Below are 17,326 nucleotides of genomic sequence, written 5' to 3'. Positions count from 1 at the left end.
CCTGTGTCATGTATAATGCACATGTGGAAGAGAGCATAAGCTTAGCTGTGAAATAAATGCTTGTTGCTTTTCATAATGTTTGTTGGTGTAAAATATCTGGGAAAAGAGCTGAATAAACTGAGCCACACATCTTCTGTCTGGTCTGAATGTTTTATTTTTTAGAAATGATGTGAATAAAATGCATATGAAATTGTGTGCAGTGGTATATTTCATCATCTTGACCAAATATATTCAATCTTGATTTTTGTAAAATGTTTTTTTTTTTTTTTAATACAGTTTTGGAAATATAAGAATAAAAATAAAAGTAATAAGAAATATTTTTCAAAAATGGTTCAAAGTAACTACAAATGAGCATGTAAAACAAATACCTTTAAATAAAATCCGTGTGGAGCATGCCCCCTGATCCACACAATATTCTCACCTTTTCATTTTGAGGGAACTATTGATAACGACCGATTCGTGGGGAGGAAAGTATAATTACAAGACTAAGAATGGGACATACAGGTTATAGAAAATGTTAAGAGATAGAGGAAATGTTTCTGATCCAAGCTACCTGGTGATGGCAGTAATGCGCTGTTAAGTGCGGTTGCCAGTAAAAGGAAGAAGAAGAAGACCGATTCGTGAGTTTCATTTTCGACCCGGACAATAATAACAGGAGAACAAAGATGGCGACGTCCCTGCTCAGGTTAGGTCGACTTGGCTCTGTCAAGGTAATAATAAACTCGCTGTATTTCTACTAAGATGGTCTAGAGACACGTTAAAACAGGACTTAACTCTCTACCCGTTATAACCGTAATAGTGAAATGTCAGTCAAATATTACATTACGTTAAATAACCTTTATATTAATGACTCATTTTAAAATAATTTAAAAATGTTACTGGATTAATAATATGTTTTTCTGTGTTCATACAGGGTCTCCTGCGTGAGGGCTGGGGGACACCTAGGACCTCATTTATTGCAGCTCTCTGCACTAAAACGGACGTCCCACCCAAAACAGCAAAGAAGGCAAAGGCTTCAAGTAAGAGTAAGGGCATGCTTTTTTCTTTCCATACATCTCCCATCTCGAGTTTGTGTGATGTTCACATACTCCATATACTCCAACCTCACTCGTAATCTGTCTACAGCATGATTATATTATGTGTGTAATTAAAATGTGTGCTTTGGCGTTCTGTAGGTGGTTTTATCTTCATCTATACTTGGGGCCGGTCTCAATTACCCACACTTGTTGTCTTTGCACTTACATGAGTCTATACTGACAAAAGAAAGACTGACGTGTAAAAGAAAGAAAATATGAAGGAAAAAAAAAGAAAGAAAATATGTTGGTAACCAGGCAGTTTTGATTCCCATTGACTTCTGTTTTATGGACAAGAAATACCAAAAAGGATACCTGTTTGGTTACAGACATTCTTCAAAATGGCTGATTTTACTTTCTACTGAAGAAACGCAGTCATAAAGGTTTGGAACAACATGAGGATTAATGTGAGAAATTAAGGATTAGGATTAATAAACATGTCTCTTTAAGTGATAAAATCCAGTTTTGCAAAATACATGTACTCATCTCTGCACCAATGCAGTGTGCAACAGTAGCAACACTTTTTTTTTTTTTTTTTTACTTCCAATTTTTATAACTGACAAAACTATAAAGTTTTTCTCGCAGTTTTGGGGCATATGAGTTCCATGATGAATGATGGGATACACTTAGCCTAAAATACTGCCCTGAAGCGGTATTAGGGTTAGTGTGGGTTTAGTGTGCATTAAGGTCACTGAACGTTTGGCATTTTTCAGACCTGGGACAGTCTTGTGCACGCACTTCCTGTCACATGCACATGCTCAAGTGGCCAGGACTGCAAGTGTGGGTATTTTGGACATGCCCTTACCGTCTGAACTAGATCACTAGATCCCATCCCTTCAACCTCTTGCTTTCTAAAGACATGTGCTTTCAAAAGCATCATTTACTTTTGGCTGAAATGGTTGAGGACAAACAATGGAAGCTCATGCAGTTATATTAATTAGTTTTAAAAGCATGCACACATTTCCTTTAAAGATATCTGCATGACTATTCTTGTTCAAGGGATTCTTCAATGCTTTTACTGTTGAAGGTGGCATTTTCACAAACAATTTGTAGTACTGTGCAAAGTAATGGTTTTAATGATGTTGTTTGGTATGGGACATATTGAAGCCTTTTTCGTGTATTTTTTCTTCTTCACACTTATAAACCATGATTTGCTATTAGTGCGTGATGGCAGTTATTTATAATTTAGGCAAGGAAACATTGTCATTCAAGAGAGTATTGTATTGGACATGCAAAATTTGTATACGTATAGGTATATTTCATGGAATTAACACAATTAACATTTTAAAACTTAGAAATATTTTTGTAAAATATATATTTTTTTAATCTTTAAGGAGTACATTAGTATATGCATTACTACCATTCAAAAGACTGGTCAGTAAGATTTTTTTATGGTTTTGAAAGAAATCTCTTATGTTCACCATGGCTGCATTTATTTGATCAAAAATACAGTAAAATTGTGAAATAATTGACATTTATAAACTTTAATTTTTTTCTGTGATGGCAAAGCTGAATATTTTTTTCAGGATTCTTTGATGAATAGAAAGGTAAAAAATAAATATATATATATATATCTTTTGTAATATTATTTTCTTTACTGTCACTTTCGATCTGAATGAAAGTATACAATTCTTTTAAAAAAATCTTACCGACCCCAAACTTAACAGTAGTGTAGGTGGCCTCTAGAATTACACAAAATGGACTTAAATGTACAAAACAACAATTTTTATGTGGTCTTTAAATTAAATTATTACTCTGCAGTGTGCTTGCTCATTAGCTGGACTAGACTGAAAATGCAGTTTTTAGCCTGGTGTTGCTAAAGATTAGGGATATGCCGGTATCAAATTTTCATGGATTTGTAATATATAATTATTCATGGTATTTAGAAGTGCCCACGATAACAGTATCGTGCATATTCATTACCGTGATTTATCGCATTACCGAATACCGGCACAAGTCTACTAAAGATGCTCAGCCTACATTTTTGTAAGACATTATTGGGGATTTGATCTATTTAACAAACAGATTCTGGTCTTTCCACAGTCAAGTAGTGCTGTAACTGCATGCCTTTAGTCTAGATAGAAAATAACTGACTTGGAGATTGCTAAGTGGACTGACAAGCCTTAAAGGGACTTTGATAGGGTGTGCAAGGTTTTCTTATGGTGTTTGCTGGGTTTAACAGTTACATTGAACAGGAGGGTTTCTGTAATGTAATAAACTACAAAAACAATCTCATGTATTTTATCCCATTTACCATTTCCTCAGCCGATGAGAGGGCCTCTCTTCTAGCCTACAAGCCCACAGTTGCCTTCCCTTCTAAGCTGTCTGCCACAGGATTTCTTCCCAAAGATGTAGCTTTAGGTGAGTCTGAAACCGTTGAGGCTGTTTCCACAGCCGCTGCAAGTGAGACGACAGCTGGCGGTCCAGTTGCTGATACAGTAGCAGCTGAAGTTGCTGTCGAAGAGGCAAAGATCACTGAAGTCCCACCTACTAATGAAGTCTCTACAAAAAGCAAAGGAAGTAAGGCCTCAGATGTTGAGGCAGAAGTACAGAAAGATCAAGGCGATAGCTCTTCTTCATCCTCATCCTCATCCTCCGGTGATTCTGATTCAGACTCGGATTCTGATGATGAGAAACCAAAGACTGAAACACCAGAAACATTACACTCTGGAGAGAAAGCAGCAGAGGAGAAGAAAGCTCCTGGTCTGACGACTGAACAAGTAGATAAGCGAGCATTGCCTGAATCTGCCTCATTTGGAGAAGCTCAAGAAAGTGCAAAAATTGTGACTAAAGCAAAACCAGAAGAGGTTCCTGCACCAAGTGCCAAACCAGATGGATCAGATGAGACCCTTATTGATCCTGCCCCTATAGTATCATCCTCCACAACTGAATCGATTCCAGAAATGTCTAGTGAATACATAAAAGCTGACACTACTGATAAGATAGTGGACACCGCAACAGATGTTAAAACGGCTGCTGTGGAGGAGACTGTTGTTGAAAAGGAACCAGAAATCAAAGCTGAAGATGCTGTCGCAGAAGTTGTCCCAGACGTCCCTACAGAAGCCAGTCCTGAAAAAGTAGTAAAAACGGCTGCTGTGGAGGAGACTGTTGTTGAAAAGGAACCAGAAATCAAAGCTGAAGATGCTGTCAAAGTTGCTGCAGAAGTTGTCCCAGACATCCCTACAGAAGCCAGTCCTGAAGAAGTAGTAAAAACTGCAGTTGAAGCGAGTCCTGGAGTAGCTTCTGAGGCTTCTGGAGATGTTGCAGCTAAACCTGAAGATGCATCATCCAAAGCTGAGGCAGGAACGCCGGCAGCCCCTTCAGAAGAGCTGGTAGACCCTGCACCTGTGGCCGCTGATGCTGTGGAGGCTTGGGCTGAGACCAACGTTGTGGAGACACCTGAGGGTACACCACACATCCTTACTCAGTTTCTTTCTCTGGATCCGTCACATCACAGAAACACATTTCTCTTACCATTTATTCAACACTAATATACTTTAATTGCGGCAGTGGGATTGCTTTTGCACAAAGGCTCTGCAACTTTTAATATTCATTATGCATTTGCATTACATTTGCTTTTCTTATTTAGTTATTTTATTAACTATTGCATTTTCATAAATTTGCATGACTTTGCATGACTTATTCTTTAATTCTACCTGGATGTTTGGGTTGTAAATGGCTTCTTTTAATTCTATTCATTACTCACTACTCTTCTGTCTGTATTGTAGTATAAAAATATAATTAACCATACAACTCATTTCAAAATAGTTCTGTAGAGAGTGATATTAACAAAAGTACTGTATGTCACTTTAATAGTGCTCCCCCTCCTGTGCATTTCTGTTTTCATCAGCAAGGTGTTCACACATAAAGCAATATACAGCAAGAAAGTAACTAAGTAATAAGAGTAATTTTAATTTCCGATAACATGAGCAGCAGAGACGGTTTGCTTAGAGTGACCAGAGATTGAGTCCTTTTGATTGAGTCGGATTAGTCCTATTCCCTTTTCTCCTATCCAGTTGTTTCCTGTCACTTTCAACTGCCCTAGATAAAAGGAAAAAATAAATAAAAAAGTTTATCATCTTCATGCAAATGAGAAGTGATGCAGTGCATTGACTACAGTGCTGCTCCACAAAGGCAAATCACAGTAACTAGTTTTGTGTAGTCTCTCCTGTGAGAGATTCATTCATGCATATCATCATCATGATGGATGATTATTTATGATGCATTTTAACAGATTTTCAAAAGCTATGACTCTTCAATAACAGTAGCACTGTATGAACGCCTACTTAAACCAATAATATTCCCACTCCAGTGATAAAATTGCTGTATGTATGAACGCATTTTAAGCATTGGAGGGGTAGAATAGTTGTGGTTCATTACATTTCTTGGTTACACTATTTTAAGGTGTCCTTGTTACAGTGTAATTCTACATTTAAGCACCGAGTAATATTGATTAACTACATGTATTTACTATATGGTTAGGGTTACGATTAGGGTTTGTCTTAGGGTTACTTGCATGCAATTCTACATAATTTATTGTTATTATAATAGTAAGTATGTAACACTTGTAACAAGGACACCTTAAATAAAGTGTTACCCATTTTCTTTCCATTGAAAACAAAAAACTAAAGGTAACTTACCTCATAATTGGCATCAACACCTTATTTATTTATTGCAAGAAACAGTTACTTAAAATGTTTCTGTATGTTTCTGTATGATGTCCACTGGTGCAGAGTGACTGGGGGATGAGTGTGTGTTTTCTCTATGGGAGCTGAGGCTCACATGGAAGATTGTGAATTTTGGAATAAGTAGTAAAAGCATTGTGCAAATAAGCATTCAGAGAAGTAAGCATTTTTTCTCTGTAATTGTGCATATACATGATTGTGTCATTGACGGCATTCATGCTGAAGAGCACACTGCTGTGTTTTGAGTGCTATTAAGTGGATTTCTTTCCGCACCACTGGACACATAGGATAAAGCCAACTTTACATTGAAGTGATTTTCTTAAAATATATATATTTTTTACCCCTCTATACGTCTAGTAGCTTACTAGCTTTTGCGGTTTCTTTCTTTTTTTCTTAATGGACAATGCAAAGCACTATTCTCACTCTTCTGTCTGTTCCTTTCACACTTTCTGCCCCTGTATGAGCATCTCCACTCCCAGGGCTTATTTGTATTTTATGCTTGATGTACATATTTTCTTAAATTGTGAAATATCATTTGTTTGATCCCGTTACGTTAATGGTAATATTTTCCCATGTTTAGACTAAAGTTAATCCATTCATGTTCCTGTTTCAGCATCCCATATTGATGTTTTTAAGCGATTGAGATTATATATAATGAGGTTACTTACCGGCATCATCAGTCAAAACCCTCCCTTTTTAATCTTGGATACTTATATGTTTTGTTCTGTAATAACAAATAAGTGTGTTATGTCGAGATTCATGAATTGTGGGATGTTTGATTTATCAGTTTGTGTACTTATGCTGTAACCTGTGGGTGTTATAATGTTGTTTTATAACATTTATGGTAAAACTGAGCAAAATAATAGAGTAATGTGGAAAGATCCTGTCTTTATAAGCATCTGGTTTACTTAAAGGTTTGATTGACTGGAGCTGTAGTAGATGAAATGGAAAATTACAGAGTGATTAAAGTTATTGTGCGAGAAACTGTCAGACACATGTAGTCTAGGTAAAAAAACTAGAGGCCCCTCGCACCTTTTTGTGTAAAGGACCACCTGTGGATTGAAAGTGATTACTGTAATGCCATGAAAGTGTGAAGATTCAAATCAGAAGTCCTTTTGAAGAGTAAGGAATTAACAGGAAGACTCTTCCTCGGCTCTCTTAAATGTACTTCCTTCTATGATCATTCTTTGTTTAATTTTTACTTTGGTTTGTCCTTGCGCAAATATTTTTATTCACGCTTATCTTCCAATCTAAAATAAATGTTCAGTTACTTGTTCCTTGGGCACGGTACTCATTGTATGGGCTTTTTTCCTGAAACAACATCTTGTCTTTCTTTCCGTTGCTGTTAGTTACATTTTGTGTGGTGTTTTTTCCCAGTTCCACATGTCTTACATTTAATCTCTTACATTATTGATTTCCTCAGAGCAAGCCCCAGAGAAAGCCCCGGAGCCGGAGCTGGAGCCCTTTGACAACACCACGTACAAGAACCTGCAGCACCACGACTACAACATGTACACCTTTGCTGATGTGGATGTAGAGCTGTCTAAATACCGTCTGCCCCAGCCTTCCGCAGGCAGACACTGAGCCTGTGTTATTGCTACCTTAGTCCACAACCCTGCTTCTTCCACATGTTCACTGTTCCTCAGACGATTTACTGGCAAATCTCAAGCTTTATGCTAGAATTCTATAATTATGGAATTAAAATGATTTAACTTCATTAGAGTGGTTCCAGAGTTATTTGTTGCTGTTGTCTTCTACAGTATTTGAATGGTGTTGATCTCAATTTATACTTTATTGTAATGAGGCTATGCTTGCTTTGACTTTATTACACTCTTTATTGCATAAAGGAGGGTAGTGTACTTCTAACTTTAAATTGGCAAATGGTTTAAATGCTGTATTTCCTGAATTAATTAAAAGGTGAGACTAAAAGGTTCGAAATGACCTAATTTCTAATGTTTTATGACTAATTTCTGCCTCATGTTAATTATTAGTTTCTGCCGCATAATTAAAACATTTAAAAAATTGTGTGATTGTGAATTTTCATCTCACAATTCGTATTGTGTTTCTTGAAATTCTATGAAAAAATACTATGATTTTTTAAAAATCTCTTCTGGCAATTCAGATTTTTTTTCTTAGAATCCTGAATTTACATCTTTGTTTCCACAACATAATTAAAAATAAAAAGGTGACTGTGACATTTTATGTATATTGCACTTCTGACATATACTGTATGTACATGGCTCACGATTCAGAATTTGTCCTTGCAATTCGTAGAGAAAAAAAGGCCAAAAAGGCATTTTCCATAACCACTAAATGGCATTTCTGTACTTTTAAAAATGATTTGCCCACTGCAAGATCCTTTAAAATGAACTCATGAATGCAAAGAGTTATTTAAAATGTAGACAAACCTGAAAGAAATGGTGACATTTTTGAGAAAAGGCATTTTTGGGCAGAACATCAAACAAATAAATTGCACTTAAATGGCACAGATTTTAAAACTAATTGTCCCGATCCTGGTACTCCCATAACGGGGCGTGTTTAAAATATTCGCTGAGGGCTCACGTCACTTCTCCTCCCCCTACTTAAATATTCATGAGCTGAGTGCCCTGCGTCCCCGTGCGTGATGACGCAGCGCGACACATGCGGATCCCGATTGCTGCAGCCGCTTGTCAGTGTGACGAAGATTGGCACCCAGGTAAGCTGTCACTCAAACTTGTCTTTTTCCGCTCCCTATCAATCAAACAATCCGAGCGACACACAAAAATGCCCGGGGCCGAGTGAAAGAGAGCATACGCTGTTAGCGGCTCACGGGAGTTGCATGGGACAGTCGAGCCAATCTTGTCCTAAAAATCTCTAGATGGAGAAAAAAAAATATGTCGGCTTTTTGAGGGACATGAGGTTTCATTCTAGCAAGGGCGACCGATGGCTGAGTGAAGGCCCGGGTTTAGCTGCTCTCTCTCTCTCTCTCCCTGCTCTCAGTCAGGCCAGAGGAGCGCTAGACGACAGTCTCAGGGCTAAATTATCCTATTTAGAGTTGGTTTTTAAACTACCGTAATTCAAATCGCACGTTAACGTCCTATAAATTGCCTTCACATCGAGGACAGCGCTCATGTGCAGTAAACGTGAAGGATTAGTGCCGTGTGTGAGCCTCTGTAGCGACTGTGCTTGGCTTGCTAGCGGGCTAATAATGCACTAGCTAACAGCTCTGCCCGTTTGTTACCGAGGAACATGGCGTTTCCTACTTTAGCACCCGTTGCTACATTTACTTCCCAGTACAAATAACGAGAGCATTTAGGCTAGACCGACGAGTCTTCTCTCGTTCTTCAAAGTTCAGTCTCAGTCAATGGCTAAACGAACAGCTGACTGTAATGCGTCTCAATTTAGTGCTTCACATTTCGTTTTTACACCAACAACGCTTTAGCTAGACTTACTTTTTGTTTGTAAACGAAGTTATCAAATGCATTCTGATTGAGATTGACTTAAAACGTCCTTGCCAATATGTGAAGTAAGCGTTGCATTTTGTTGGGAAATAAATAGCATGTGTATATTGATAAACCCCAGTGTCGCAAGACGTGAGATAAATATTCAAGTATTCGCACCCTCCACAGCAGATGTGCTAGCAGCTAGTGGGTGTGTGAATGTCTGTGTTGTAAAGCATGGAAATGGCTCTCTACAGTATATAACATTGGATTTGCATATCAATACATTCAGGCTTCCCTTTGCAAGATTACTCCATGCATTCCCCCTTTGATTAGCTGCATATGTTGAATACGAAAATAAATAAATAAACCAGTATCTTCATGTTGGTTAAGTTAAAAAGTGGTTTAGACAGCAGTTTTCAATAACTCCTATAATGTTGTTTGAGACTAGAGCCTTTAAAAAGGTTGCATGTGGTCACTTCTAGGTCGTTTCCTGCTTCCTGCCCATATAATGCCCCAGGGTTGGCAGCGGCCACTTTGAATATGATGGCTGCACAGTCTGTGTCCATAGACAAATATCAAGAGGGAGACCAGCAGGTAGGTGTGACATATTCAAATTTCAAACTTCTTTTGTTTGGCACTTTCCATGAGAACCGCACACTTTGGTGTCCCATTACTTTTTTTTTCTCCCCAAGAGTTAATAAATATGTTTGACGCACTATTATATAACATACTATTAACTTGGCATGAAACCGAACTAGTTTTATATGCATCATATTTTCCCCCATTTCTCCTAATTTTCTCTTAGTCTTAGTCACAAAGGATTAATCTCAACATTTTATTGTTTTACACAAATTATCATCAAATGCAACCATCCTACCCTTTTTACCAAAAAAGCCATTTAATTTGAATATTTTATTGCTAGATAGGATAACAAATTATACATTATAATAAAGAACTATTATAAAATTTTAACTGAAAAGATTAAATACTCCGAGGCTTTTGTATAGTAAAGATAAAAAAGCCTTTAATTAACCGGGCTAAGTCAATAAAATTAAGTGTTGATCATTATACAATTTAGTTGGTTGATCATATTTAATTGGATTTTAATTAATACATTTTTTTTGCTAGAAAATAACAAATCAGGGTTTTAAACTGTACAAAAGTTGCACAGATCTCATGTAATAGAAATTTAAAGAACTAATAAAATTAGTTTTTAATTTCATTTATATATATTTTTTGTTAGATAACAATCACTTAAATTAGGGTTTTAACTTTACAAAAATTGCAAATCTCATATAAAATTAAGAGAAATATAAAGAATGTTATAAAAATTGTAACATTTCACTGCTGTTTATGAGTCTTTGTGAGTACAAGTATAACTGTTGAAGTGTACATCTGGAAGTGATGTAAAGTCAGTGAGCTACAAATGCTAAAACACCACTGTCAAGCAATTTGTTAGAACTAGTATATGAAATATAATCTGTTTTCTCCTGGATTAGATGCAGGTCATGGAGCAGTCAGAGAGTGACCTTGAACAGGACTTTGCCAATGGAAGCACAGGAAGCTCCAGCAGCCCTGTATCCACTGAAACACAAACACAAATGGATGTCTACAAAGCCTGTATATATAGGTGACATGAGTGTCCAAATTTACACGATGCATTTTATAAATATACATTACCCTTAAAAAGTTTTTTTTAAAAGAAATTAACATTTTGTTCATCAAGGAAACATTCTGATCAAAAGTGATCGTAAAAGGCATTTCTAATGTTACAAAATATTTCTATTTCAAATAAGTGCTGTTTTTTATTTTATATTCATGTAGTGCAACTGTTTTCAACATTGATAATAATAAGAAATGTTCTTAAGCAGCAAATCGGCATATTAGAATGATTCCTGAAGGATCATGTGACACTGAAGACTGGAGGAATGATGCTGAGAATTCAGCTTTGCATCACAGGAATAAATTACATTTTAAAATAAATTTAAATAGAAAACGGTTATTTTAAATTGTAATAATATTTCAAAATATATCTGTCTGTACTGTATTTCTGATCACATAAATACAGTCTTGATGAGCAAAAGAGTTCTTTTAAAAAGATTAAAAATCTTGCTTTTGAAGGGTAGTGTATTTTGCTCTCAGACGTGTGCTGTAAGGAGTGCCTTGAACAGTGTTGTCTCTTACATGTTTCTTCTCCACCACAGACATCCCCTCTTCCCTCTCTTGGCCCTGCTGTTTGAGAAGTGTGAGCAGTCCACTCAGGGCTCTGACTGCGTAACCTCTGCCAGTTTTGATGTTGACATTGAAAACTTTGTACGCAGTCAGGAGAAAGATGGCAAAGCCTTCTTTAGTGAAGACCCAGACCTTGACAACTTGGTAAGAGATGTGGTAGATGGTAACAAAATAGCTAATATTACTATATATACCTTATAGCTTTGATCTTAACTTCAAACTCTGACAAGTGTCACAAATGTATGCTTGCTATCAGATGGTCAGGGCCATCCAGGTGCTGCGGATTCATCTGTTAGAGCTAGAGAAAGTCAGTGACCTGTGCAAGGACTTCTGCAGCCGTTACATTTCCTGCCTCAAGACCAAGATGAACAGTGAGACACTCCTGAGTGGAGAGCCAGGCAGCCCATACTCTCCAGTCCATGACCAAGTAAAAGCCATTTTCCTCTTATTTTAGACACTAACACTCACAACAAGTACTTTGATGTATTGTTTGATTTATTTATTCTTTTGCAGCTGTCCAACCCTTTCTCAAGTGTCCTCAGCCCCCAGGGTGTTGTGGCACCCTCACAAGGACTTCAAGGCAATGTTACAGTGACAGCAGTCAATCCATCACAAATGGTCGCAGGTACATGTTCATGTGTTATGAATTGCAGTGGGAGCTGCGTGGGGTTACAATCATATGAGTATATGTCATATTTGAACTCTTGCAGGTAGTTTGTGTTCAATCTGTTTGGATGTGACAAAACTATTGAGTACAAGGTGAAAATTACCAATATTTCTACACAACAATATTATTCTTTAAACACTATTTTTCAAAATGGGTGGTTATGAATAATTAAATCTGAACTGATTATTTTAAGTAATTATTTACATTGATTATCCCTATAAGACCTAAGTTTTTTTTTTTTTTTATTCATACATTGATTTTCAAATGTTTTCTTATAAACATTTTGCTGTTTATTTTATTACGTATTGTTCCATTTAAATAATTTTACACTTATTGTTGATGCATAAATGTGTTCATTTAGTAGATTATTTTTTTTATTATTTTAGGTTTCGCTTATTACATGTGAACCTTTTCAATCGAATTGGCATCAGTGGCTATTTGGTTGAAATGATGGTTCCTCAGATTTAAAAAAAAAAATAAATAAATAAATCTTGTTTCTGTGCAGGTAATGCAGTGTATCAGCCCGTGACAGTAGTCACACCACAGGGACAAGTGGTGACACAAGCCATCTCACCTGGAACAATACACATCCAGAACTCACAGGTTTGCATGACACTCCAGCAGAGCACACACAAACACATTTACTCACAGATCACAAGCAGACTCACTGATCAGTGACTCCTTCTACTTCCTGCAGCTCCAGCTTCAGCTCAATCAGGACTTGAGTTTCTTTGGGGGAGATAACTCGCCTAAAAACAAGCGTGGTGTTCTCCCGAAACAGGCTACCAGTGTCATGCGCTCCTGGCTCTTCCAGCACATAGCGGTTAGTAGGCAAACAACCATTTAAAGTCATTCTGTGCAGTTTTGTTGTACCTGATATAAATTTATAAACAATCCCTTGTTCATCTTCTTTATTTAGCATCCTTATCCCACTGAGGAAGAGAAAAAGCAACTTGCAATTCAAACAAACCTGTCTTTACTCCAGGTCAACAACTGGTAAGTCAATCCAGCAAGAACACAAAGTAGACAGTGACTCTGTTCCAGCCTCTCCGGTTGACTTGTCTACACAGGATCAACAACAGAAATTAACCACATAATCGATCAAATCTGTTGTGTATTGCAACAGAAGTGTTCAATAATATCTTAAAATGATAAGGCTTACTTTTTCATAATTTTCCAGTCGTTATTGGCACATTATTACATGTGCAAAAAACATTTGTTTTTAATTTTTCCGTTTCTTTGAATTACCAAAATAACGTGACAGACCTATTTTAAAGTTCCTAGTCTTATGTTTTTATCTCCTGATGTATTAAATACAAAATGTTTACAGTGAGTTCTCAAATGCTGTGCATTTATGTGTTTCCTTAAAATATTCAGACATCCTGCCTTCAAGTGCACCTGGGAAACAACTACCTAGCTGGGCATTTTTAATTACAATGTCATGCACAGAAGTAGCATAAACAAAGCAAAATAATGATAGTGTGAACAGTAAACCCAAATAACTACATCTGAATTTAGAATGTAAAGAATATGAATTTCTATCACTCATTTATACATGATATCATGTTTGTTACATAAACCTTGAAAGTTGCGGTCTATCAGCTTGTTCATCACACATTTAAAATGATTGAATTTCAGTATGTAAACCTAAAATAACTTGCAAAACTATTCATTGTAATTAACTTTCCGCGCACTGATATATCCTCCATGCATAGCGAGTGATGCAAAATATTGTCTGGGTCTGTCCTGTAGGTTTATTAATGCTCGAAGACGGATCTTGCAGCCAATGCTGGATGTCAACTCAGAGATGGCCAAAACCAAGAAGAAGACCGCTCAGAGCCGCCCGCTACACCGCTTCTGGTCTGACTCCATCGCCTCATCTGGAACCCAGCAGCAGCTCACAATGCCAGACGGTATGGTCTCAAAATAATGTGCTTTAAAAAAAATAAAAAATACATGTGCAGCTAATCACATGGGAGGATAGACTAGGATCATACCATTATGTGAATGAAGGAAGGGGGACACACGCTCCGAAGATAGCGATCTGACTCCATCGCCTCATCTGGAACCCAGCAGCAGCTCACAATGCCAGACGGTATGGTCTCAAAATAATGTGCTTTAAAAAAAATAAAAAATACATGTGCAGCTAATCACATGGGAGGATAGACTAGGATCATACCATTATGTGAAAGAAGGAAGGGGGACACATGCTCCGAAGATAGCGACTGTAGTGGTAAAGGCCAGGTACACAGAGCGAAAGAGTGAGGCGGGGGATCCGGATTTAAACGCAAGCGCGTTGGTTAAGGTAGGAAGACACTGTATTGTTGCAACATCGGTCCCCTTAGGGAATGTTCTCAAAAACAGGACAAATAATCGGAGAGGAGAACTCTCATCAGCACACCCAAGCTGAGGCATCTGATATTTCTGAATGCCAACCTGCACTAAAGACTAAAGTGTCTTCATGTTAAGACTTTTGCCTTTATTTATTTGATTTGTTTGCTGTGGTTCTGTGTTCAATTGTTCAATTTAAGTTTTATTAAAATGTTAAATAATAGTAACTGTATTTTTTTGTAATGAAAAAAATGCATAAAAATAAGGCTATTATAAAAACACTGAATAAAAAATTGCTTACCAACACACAAACCTTTTAAGGGAGCCGAGCCGAATCTTTGAAAGGAGCCGGACTTCCCATCACTAACTCATGCCCAAAAAGAGTCCGTTTTATATTACAGTTTTTCATTGACTGATTTTTGACAGTGGAATATATGTATTGTGATTGTGTGCAGGTAGTATGGTTACAGTGGGGATGAACGTCGATGGCTTCCAGGCGCTTTCATCAGATGGAGCAACTCTCGCCATGCATCAAGTCATGATGGGAAATCACAGCGAGGATGAATCCGAGGAAAGCGGCAATGAAGATGACGCAGATTTGTCATCTGCTAACATGACCGGGCTGGGTTTAGATGTTAGCGACTAAGACACATGGATCGCAGGTCACACACTGCATGCTTATATTTACATTGGAAAACTTGCACATAACACTTGTGGCAAGAGATCCGGTCCCCTCATAGACTTTCAGCAAAGCTGATACTTGTGCACTACAAAAAAAATAATTAAGAGTACTGTATGTTGGCCTATATTTTACACAAACACACACACGAACAGTTTACAGAGAGCACAACGTTACTGAAAGATGCTGTGTGCGAGGAGTTGCATTTCAGCACCTGGTTTTATTGTGTAGACGTGCAGGTGCGTGCACTTTTATATAGACACTTCAAGAAGTTTGCAACAATAGAATGCAGAGGAATGTTTTTAAGCTTCTTTAGTGAATGTGTGTAATGATTTAGTTTTCTATATTAACTCATTTGAATGCCAAGATTTTAAGAGTTTGTCGTCGTGCTGGTTTTATTCACACTGCATGTTCATGTTCTCTTCAGTATGCTCACGCTTGTAGAGAGGCTCCAAGACGGAGTTCGAGAAAAGAGATTATTATTTTTATATATGAACGTTGTAAAAAGTGTTATTTTTTTCTTTCTTTTTTTAGTTTGTGTTTTATAGGGAATATTTATGTACAGAAACTATACTATCTGCCCTGTTTTCAGGGGATGACTTAGGAAAAAAAATGCTGGATTAATAAACCATTTTTAAATATGTAAATTGGGTTTAACACTCACATACAAAATGCCTTACATATTCTTTTTTAAAACTATACCGCTGATAAGCACAGAAAGCCTGATACGTTGATTAAATTTAGTAAGATGTGTTAAATCAAAGTCTCTTCCAGTAATCTTCATCCGTATGCTGAAGATGTTCCTTCGTTTCAGAGGGACCTCTTTGTTTTTGCTCTGTAGGTTTATGTAGTTTGATCTAACATGTACAAAGCTTCCTTAACAATCAGAGTTATGAAAGATGCTTTGGGAATTATGGCATAAAATGTCCATATTAAAGTGAAATAAAGGTCAAATCGGAGTATTTTGCCACACCATTTTACCTTAAACGATGTTAATTGTGTGCTGTTTTTTAAACAATTATTTAAGGACTGTAAACACTACAACAGTATGACATATTAAAGCCTTTACAAAGTTTTGCAACAGTGAAAATACTTTTTGCATGGTTGGGGCCTTTGTCCTTTTTTCTCCATATTTATTGCATATTAGACATAAGCACATTGTGACTTGCGTGTCTCTGGAAATATTTGTGTATTTAATAATTCATGATACATTAGAGGAGTGTTTGGCAGGTATTTCTTAAAACAGTAGCAAGTACTGTATAAGACTACTTACACCGAATAAAACTTTTTCAGATGTGAGTGTAAGTAATATAATGATTTCTTACGCTGTGCCTCTATATGACAGAGTGACAGGTGCAGCCTGTGGCAGGGTTTGTTTTTTTTTGTGGAGTCTCTGCCTGGATTCAGTTCCTTGATGTTGCATTTCCCATAAGTATGTCTCAATAATCAGAGATGGTTGCAGAGGGATGCAGTATTTCTTCTCTCTGTATGAAATGAGGCAAAGAAAATTATAGTTTTGTATTATTCGTTTCAAACCACAAGAGGGCACTGAATCATTAGCATAACTCCTGATATCACGTGATAAGATCATGTCCTTCCTGCATGACCTTTCTGAACAAAAATAGCTTTCCCCATGTCGTTTTTACGGGGCCGCGAGGTGACATGCTGGGTTCACTTAGTTTTGTCGTGGCCACGAGATAACTCGTGGGAACGTGATAATATGTCGTGGGATTATCAGATATGGATTCATATTTTATTTTGAATTAAGAAATTATATTATTTATTATAGAAATGATTACATTATTAAATTATTGTATTAACCATAGGCCTTGGCTACCGAACTGTATTACGTGCGATAGTCAGCATTCAAATGAAGTTTATCATGATGAATAAATGTTACATAAAGTGCATACTATAAAATAGGCCTACAAGAAAACATTTTTATCCATCCTACAGTCTTGTAAGTCCATTAACTGATCGTCTTTTTCCCGTAATATTTGTATATTATCATTAGCTTATTATTGGTTATATTTTTATATTCGTTTTATATTCATTTTCCCCTTCATTTCGATCTCTTTACTTAAAGGGGTCATATGATGCGTTTTCAATTTTTCCTTTCTCTTTGGAGTGTAACAAGCTCTTGGTGCATAAAGAAGATCTGTAAAGTTGCAAAGACTAAAGTCTCAAATCCAAAGAGATATTCTTTATAAAAGTTCAGAGTCAGCCACACCTACCTA

The 17,326-nt window shown here is 36.8% G+C and overlaps 3 protein-coding genes across 6 annotated transcripts in view; 2 read left to right on the top strand and 1 right to left on the bottom strand.

The window, feature by feature from the left end:
• The first annotated feature begins 610 nt into the window (after positions 1 to 610).
• LOC107661299 (fibrous sheath CABYR-binding protein-like) lies at positions 611 to 7,754 on the top strand. 3 transcript variants are annotated; one of them, XM_016450806.1, is made up of 4 exons: positions 611 to 710; positions 914 to 1,019; positions 3,339 to 4,478; positions 7,182 to 7,754. In XM_016450806.1, the coding sequence occupies exons 1-4, from the start codon at positions 666 to 668 to the stop codon at positions 7,340 to 7,342; spliced, it is 1,452 nt and encodes a 483-aa protein (XP_016306292.1). In that variant the 5' UTR covers positions 611 to 665; the 3' UTR covers positions 7,343 to 7,754. The 3 variants fall into 3 exon arrangements, with proteins under 3 accessions (XP_016306292.1, XP_016306291.1, XP_016306290.1); XM_016450805.1 differs by having other exon boundaries at positions 914 to 1,025; XM_016450804.1 differs by having other exon boundaries at positions 914 to 1,031.
• Positions 7,755 to 8,377: 623 nt separating this feature from the next.
• Positions 8,378 to 15,189, top strand: LOC107661298 (homeobox protein PKNOX1-like). Of its 2 annotated transcripts, XM_016450802.1 has the most exons (11): positions 8,378 to 8,453; positions 9,663 to 9,774; positions 10,680 to 10,810; positions 11,385 to 11,556; positions 11,669 to 11,839; positions 11,926 to 12,037; positions 12,585 to 12,682; positions 12,777 to 12,902; positions 12,999 to 13,075; positions 13,832 to 13,992; positions 14,866 to 15,189. In XM_016450802.1, the coding sequence occupies exons 2-11, from the start codon at positions 9,721 to 9,723 to the stop codon at positions 15,054 to 15,056; spliced, it is 1,293 nt and encodes a 430-aa protein (XP_016306288.1). In that variant the 5' UTR covers positions 8,378 to 8,453; positions 9,663 to 9,720; the 3' UTR covers positions 15,057 to 15,189. The 2 variants fall into 2 exon arrangements, with proteins under 2 accessions (XP_016306288.1, XP_016306289.1); XM_016450803.1 differs by lacking the exon at positions 8,378 to 8,453 and having other exon boundaries at positions 8,474 to 9,774.
• A 1,339-nt stretch (positions 15,190 to 16,528) lies between these two features.
• The window catches only part of tmprss3a (transmembrane serine protease 3a), a 23,350-nt gene continuing 22,552 nt past the window's right edge, over positions 16,529 to 17,326 (bottom strand). The window contains exon 11 of the mRNA XM_016450833.1: positions 16,529 to 16,573. Within this exon, the coding sequence (XP_016306319.1) occupies positions 16,529 to 16,573 (45 nt within the window). The remainder of the gene's footprint in view (positions 16,574 to 17,326) is intronic.

Source organism: Sinocyclocheilus anshuiensis, unplaced genomic scaffold (genome assembly GCF_001515605.1).
Source record: "Sinocyclocheilus anshuiensis isolate Anshui unplaced genomic scaffold, SAMN03320099.WGS_v1.1 scaffold507, whole genome shotgun sequence".
In the NCBI taxonomy this organism is placed as follows: Eukaryota; Metazoa; Chordata; class Actinopteri; order Cypriniformes; family Cyprinidae; genus Sinocyclocheilus; species Sinocyclocheilus anshuiensis.
Note: the sequence above shows the minus strand (reverse complement) of the source record. Positions and strands in the feature narration are given on the sequence as shown.

Excerpts from the sequence above, each read along its gene's own strand:
- LOC107661298 (XM_016450802.1), top strand. The coding sequence starts at position 9,721 with ATGATGGCTGCACAGTCTGTGTCCATAGACAAATATCAAGAGGGAGAC. Across the intron at positions 11,557-11,668 it reads ACCCAGACCTTGACAACTTG|ATGGTCAGGGCCATCCAGGT; the intron begins GTAAGAGATGTG and ends GCTTGCTATCAG. Across the intron at positions 13,993-14,865 it reads GCAGCTCACAATGCCAGACG|GTAGTATGGTTACAGTGGGG; the intron begins GTATGGTCTCAA and ends GATTGTGTGCAG.
- LOC107661299 (XM_016450804.1), top strand. The coding sequence starts at position 666 with ATGGCGACGTCCCTGCTCAGGTTAGGTCGACTTGGCTCTGTCAAG. Across the intron at positions 1,032-3,338 it reads GGCTTCAAGTAAGAGTAAGG|CCGATGAGAGGGCCTCTCTT; the intron begins GCATGCTTTTTT and ends CCATTTCCTCAG. Across the intron at positions 4,479-7,181 it reads CGTTGTGGAGACACCTGAGG|AGCAAGCCCCAGAGAAAGCC; the intron begins GTACACCACACA and ends TGATTTCCTCAG.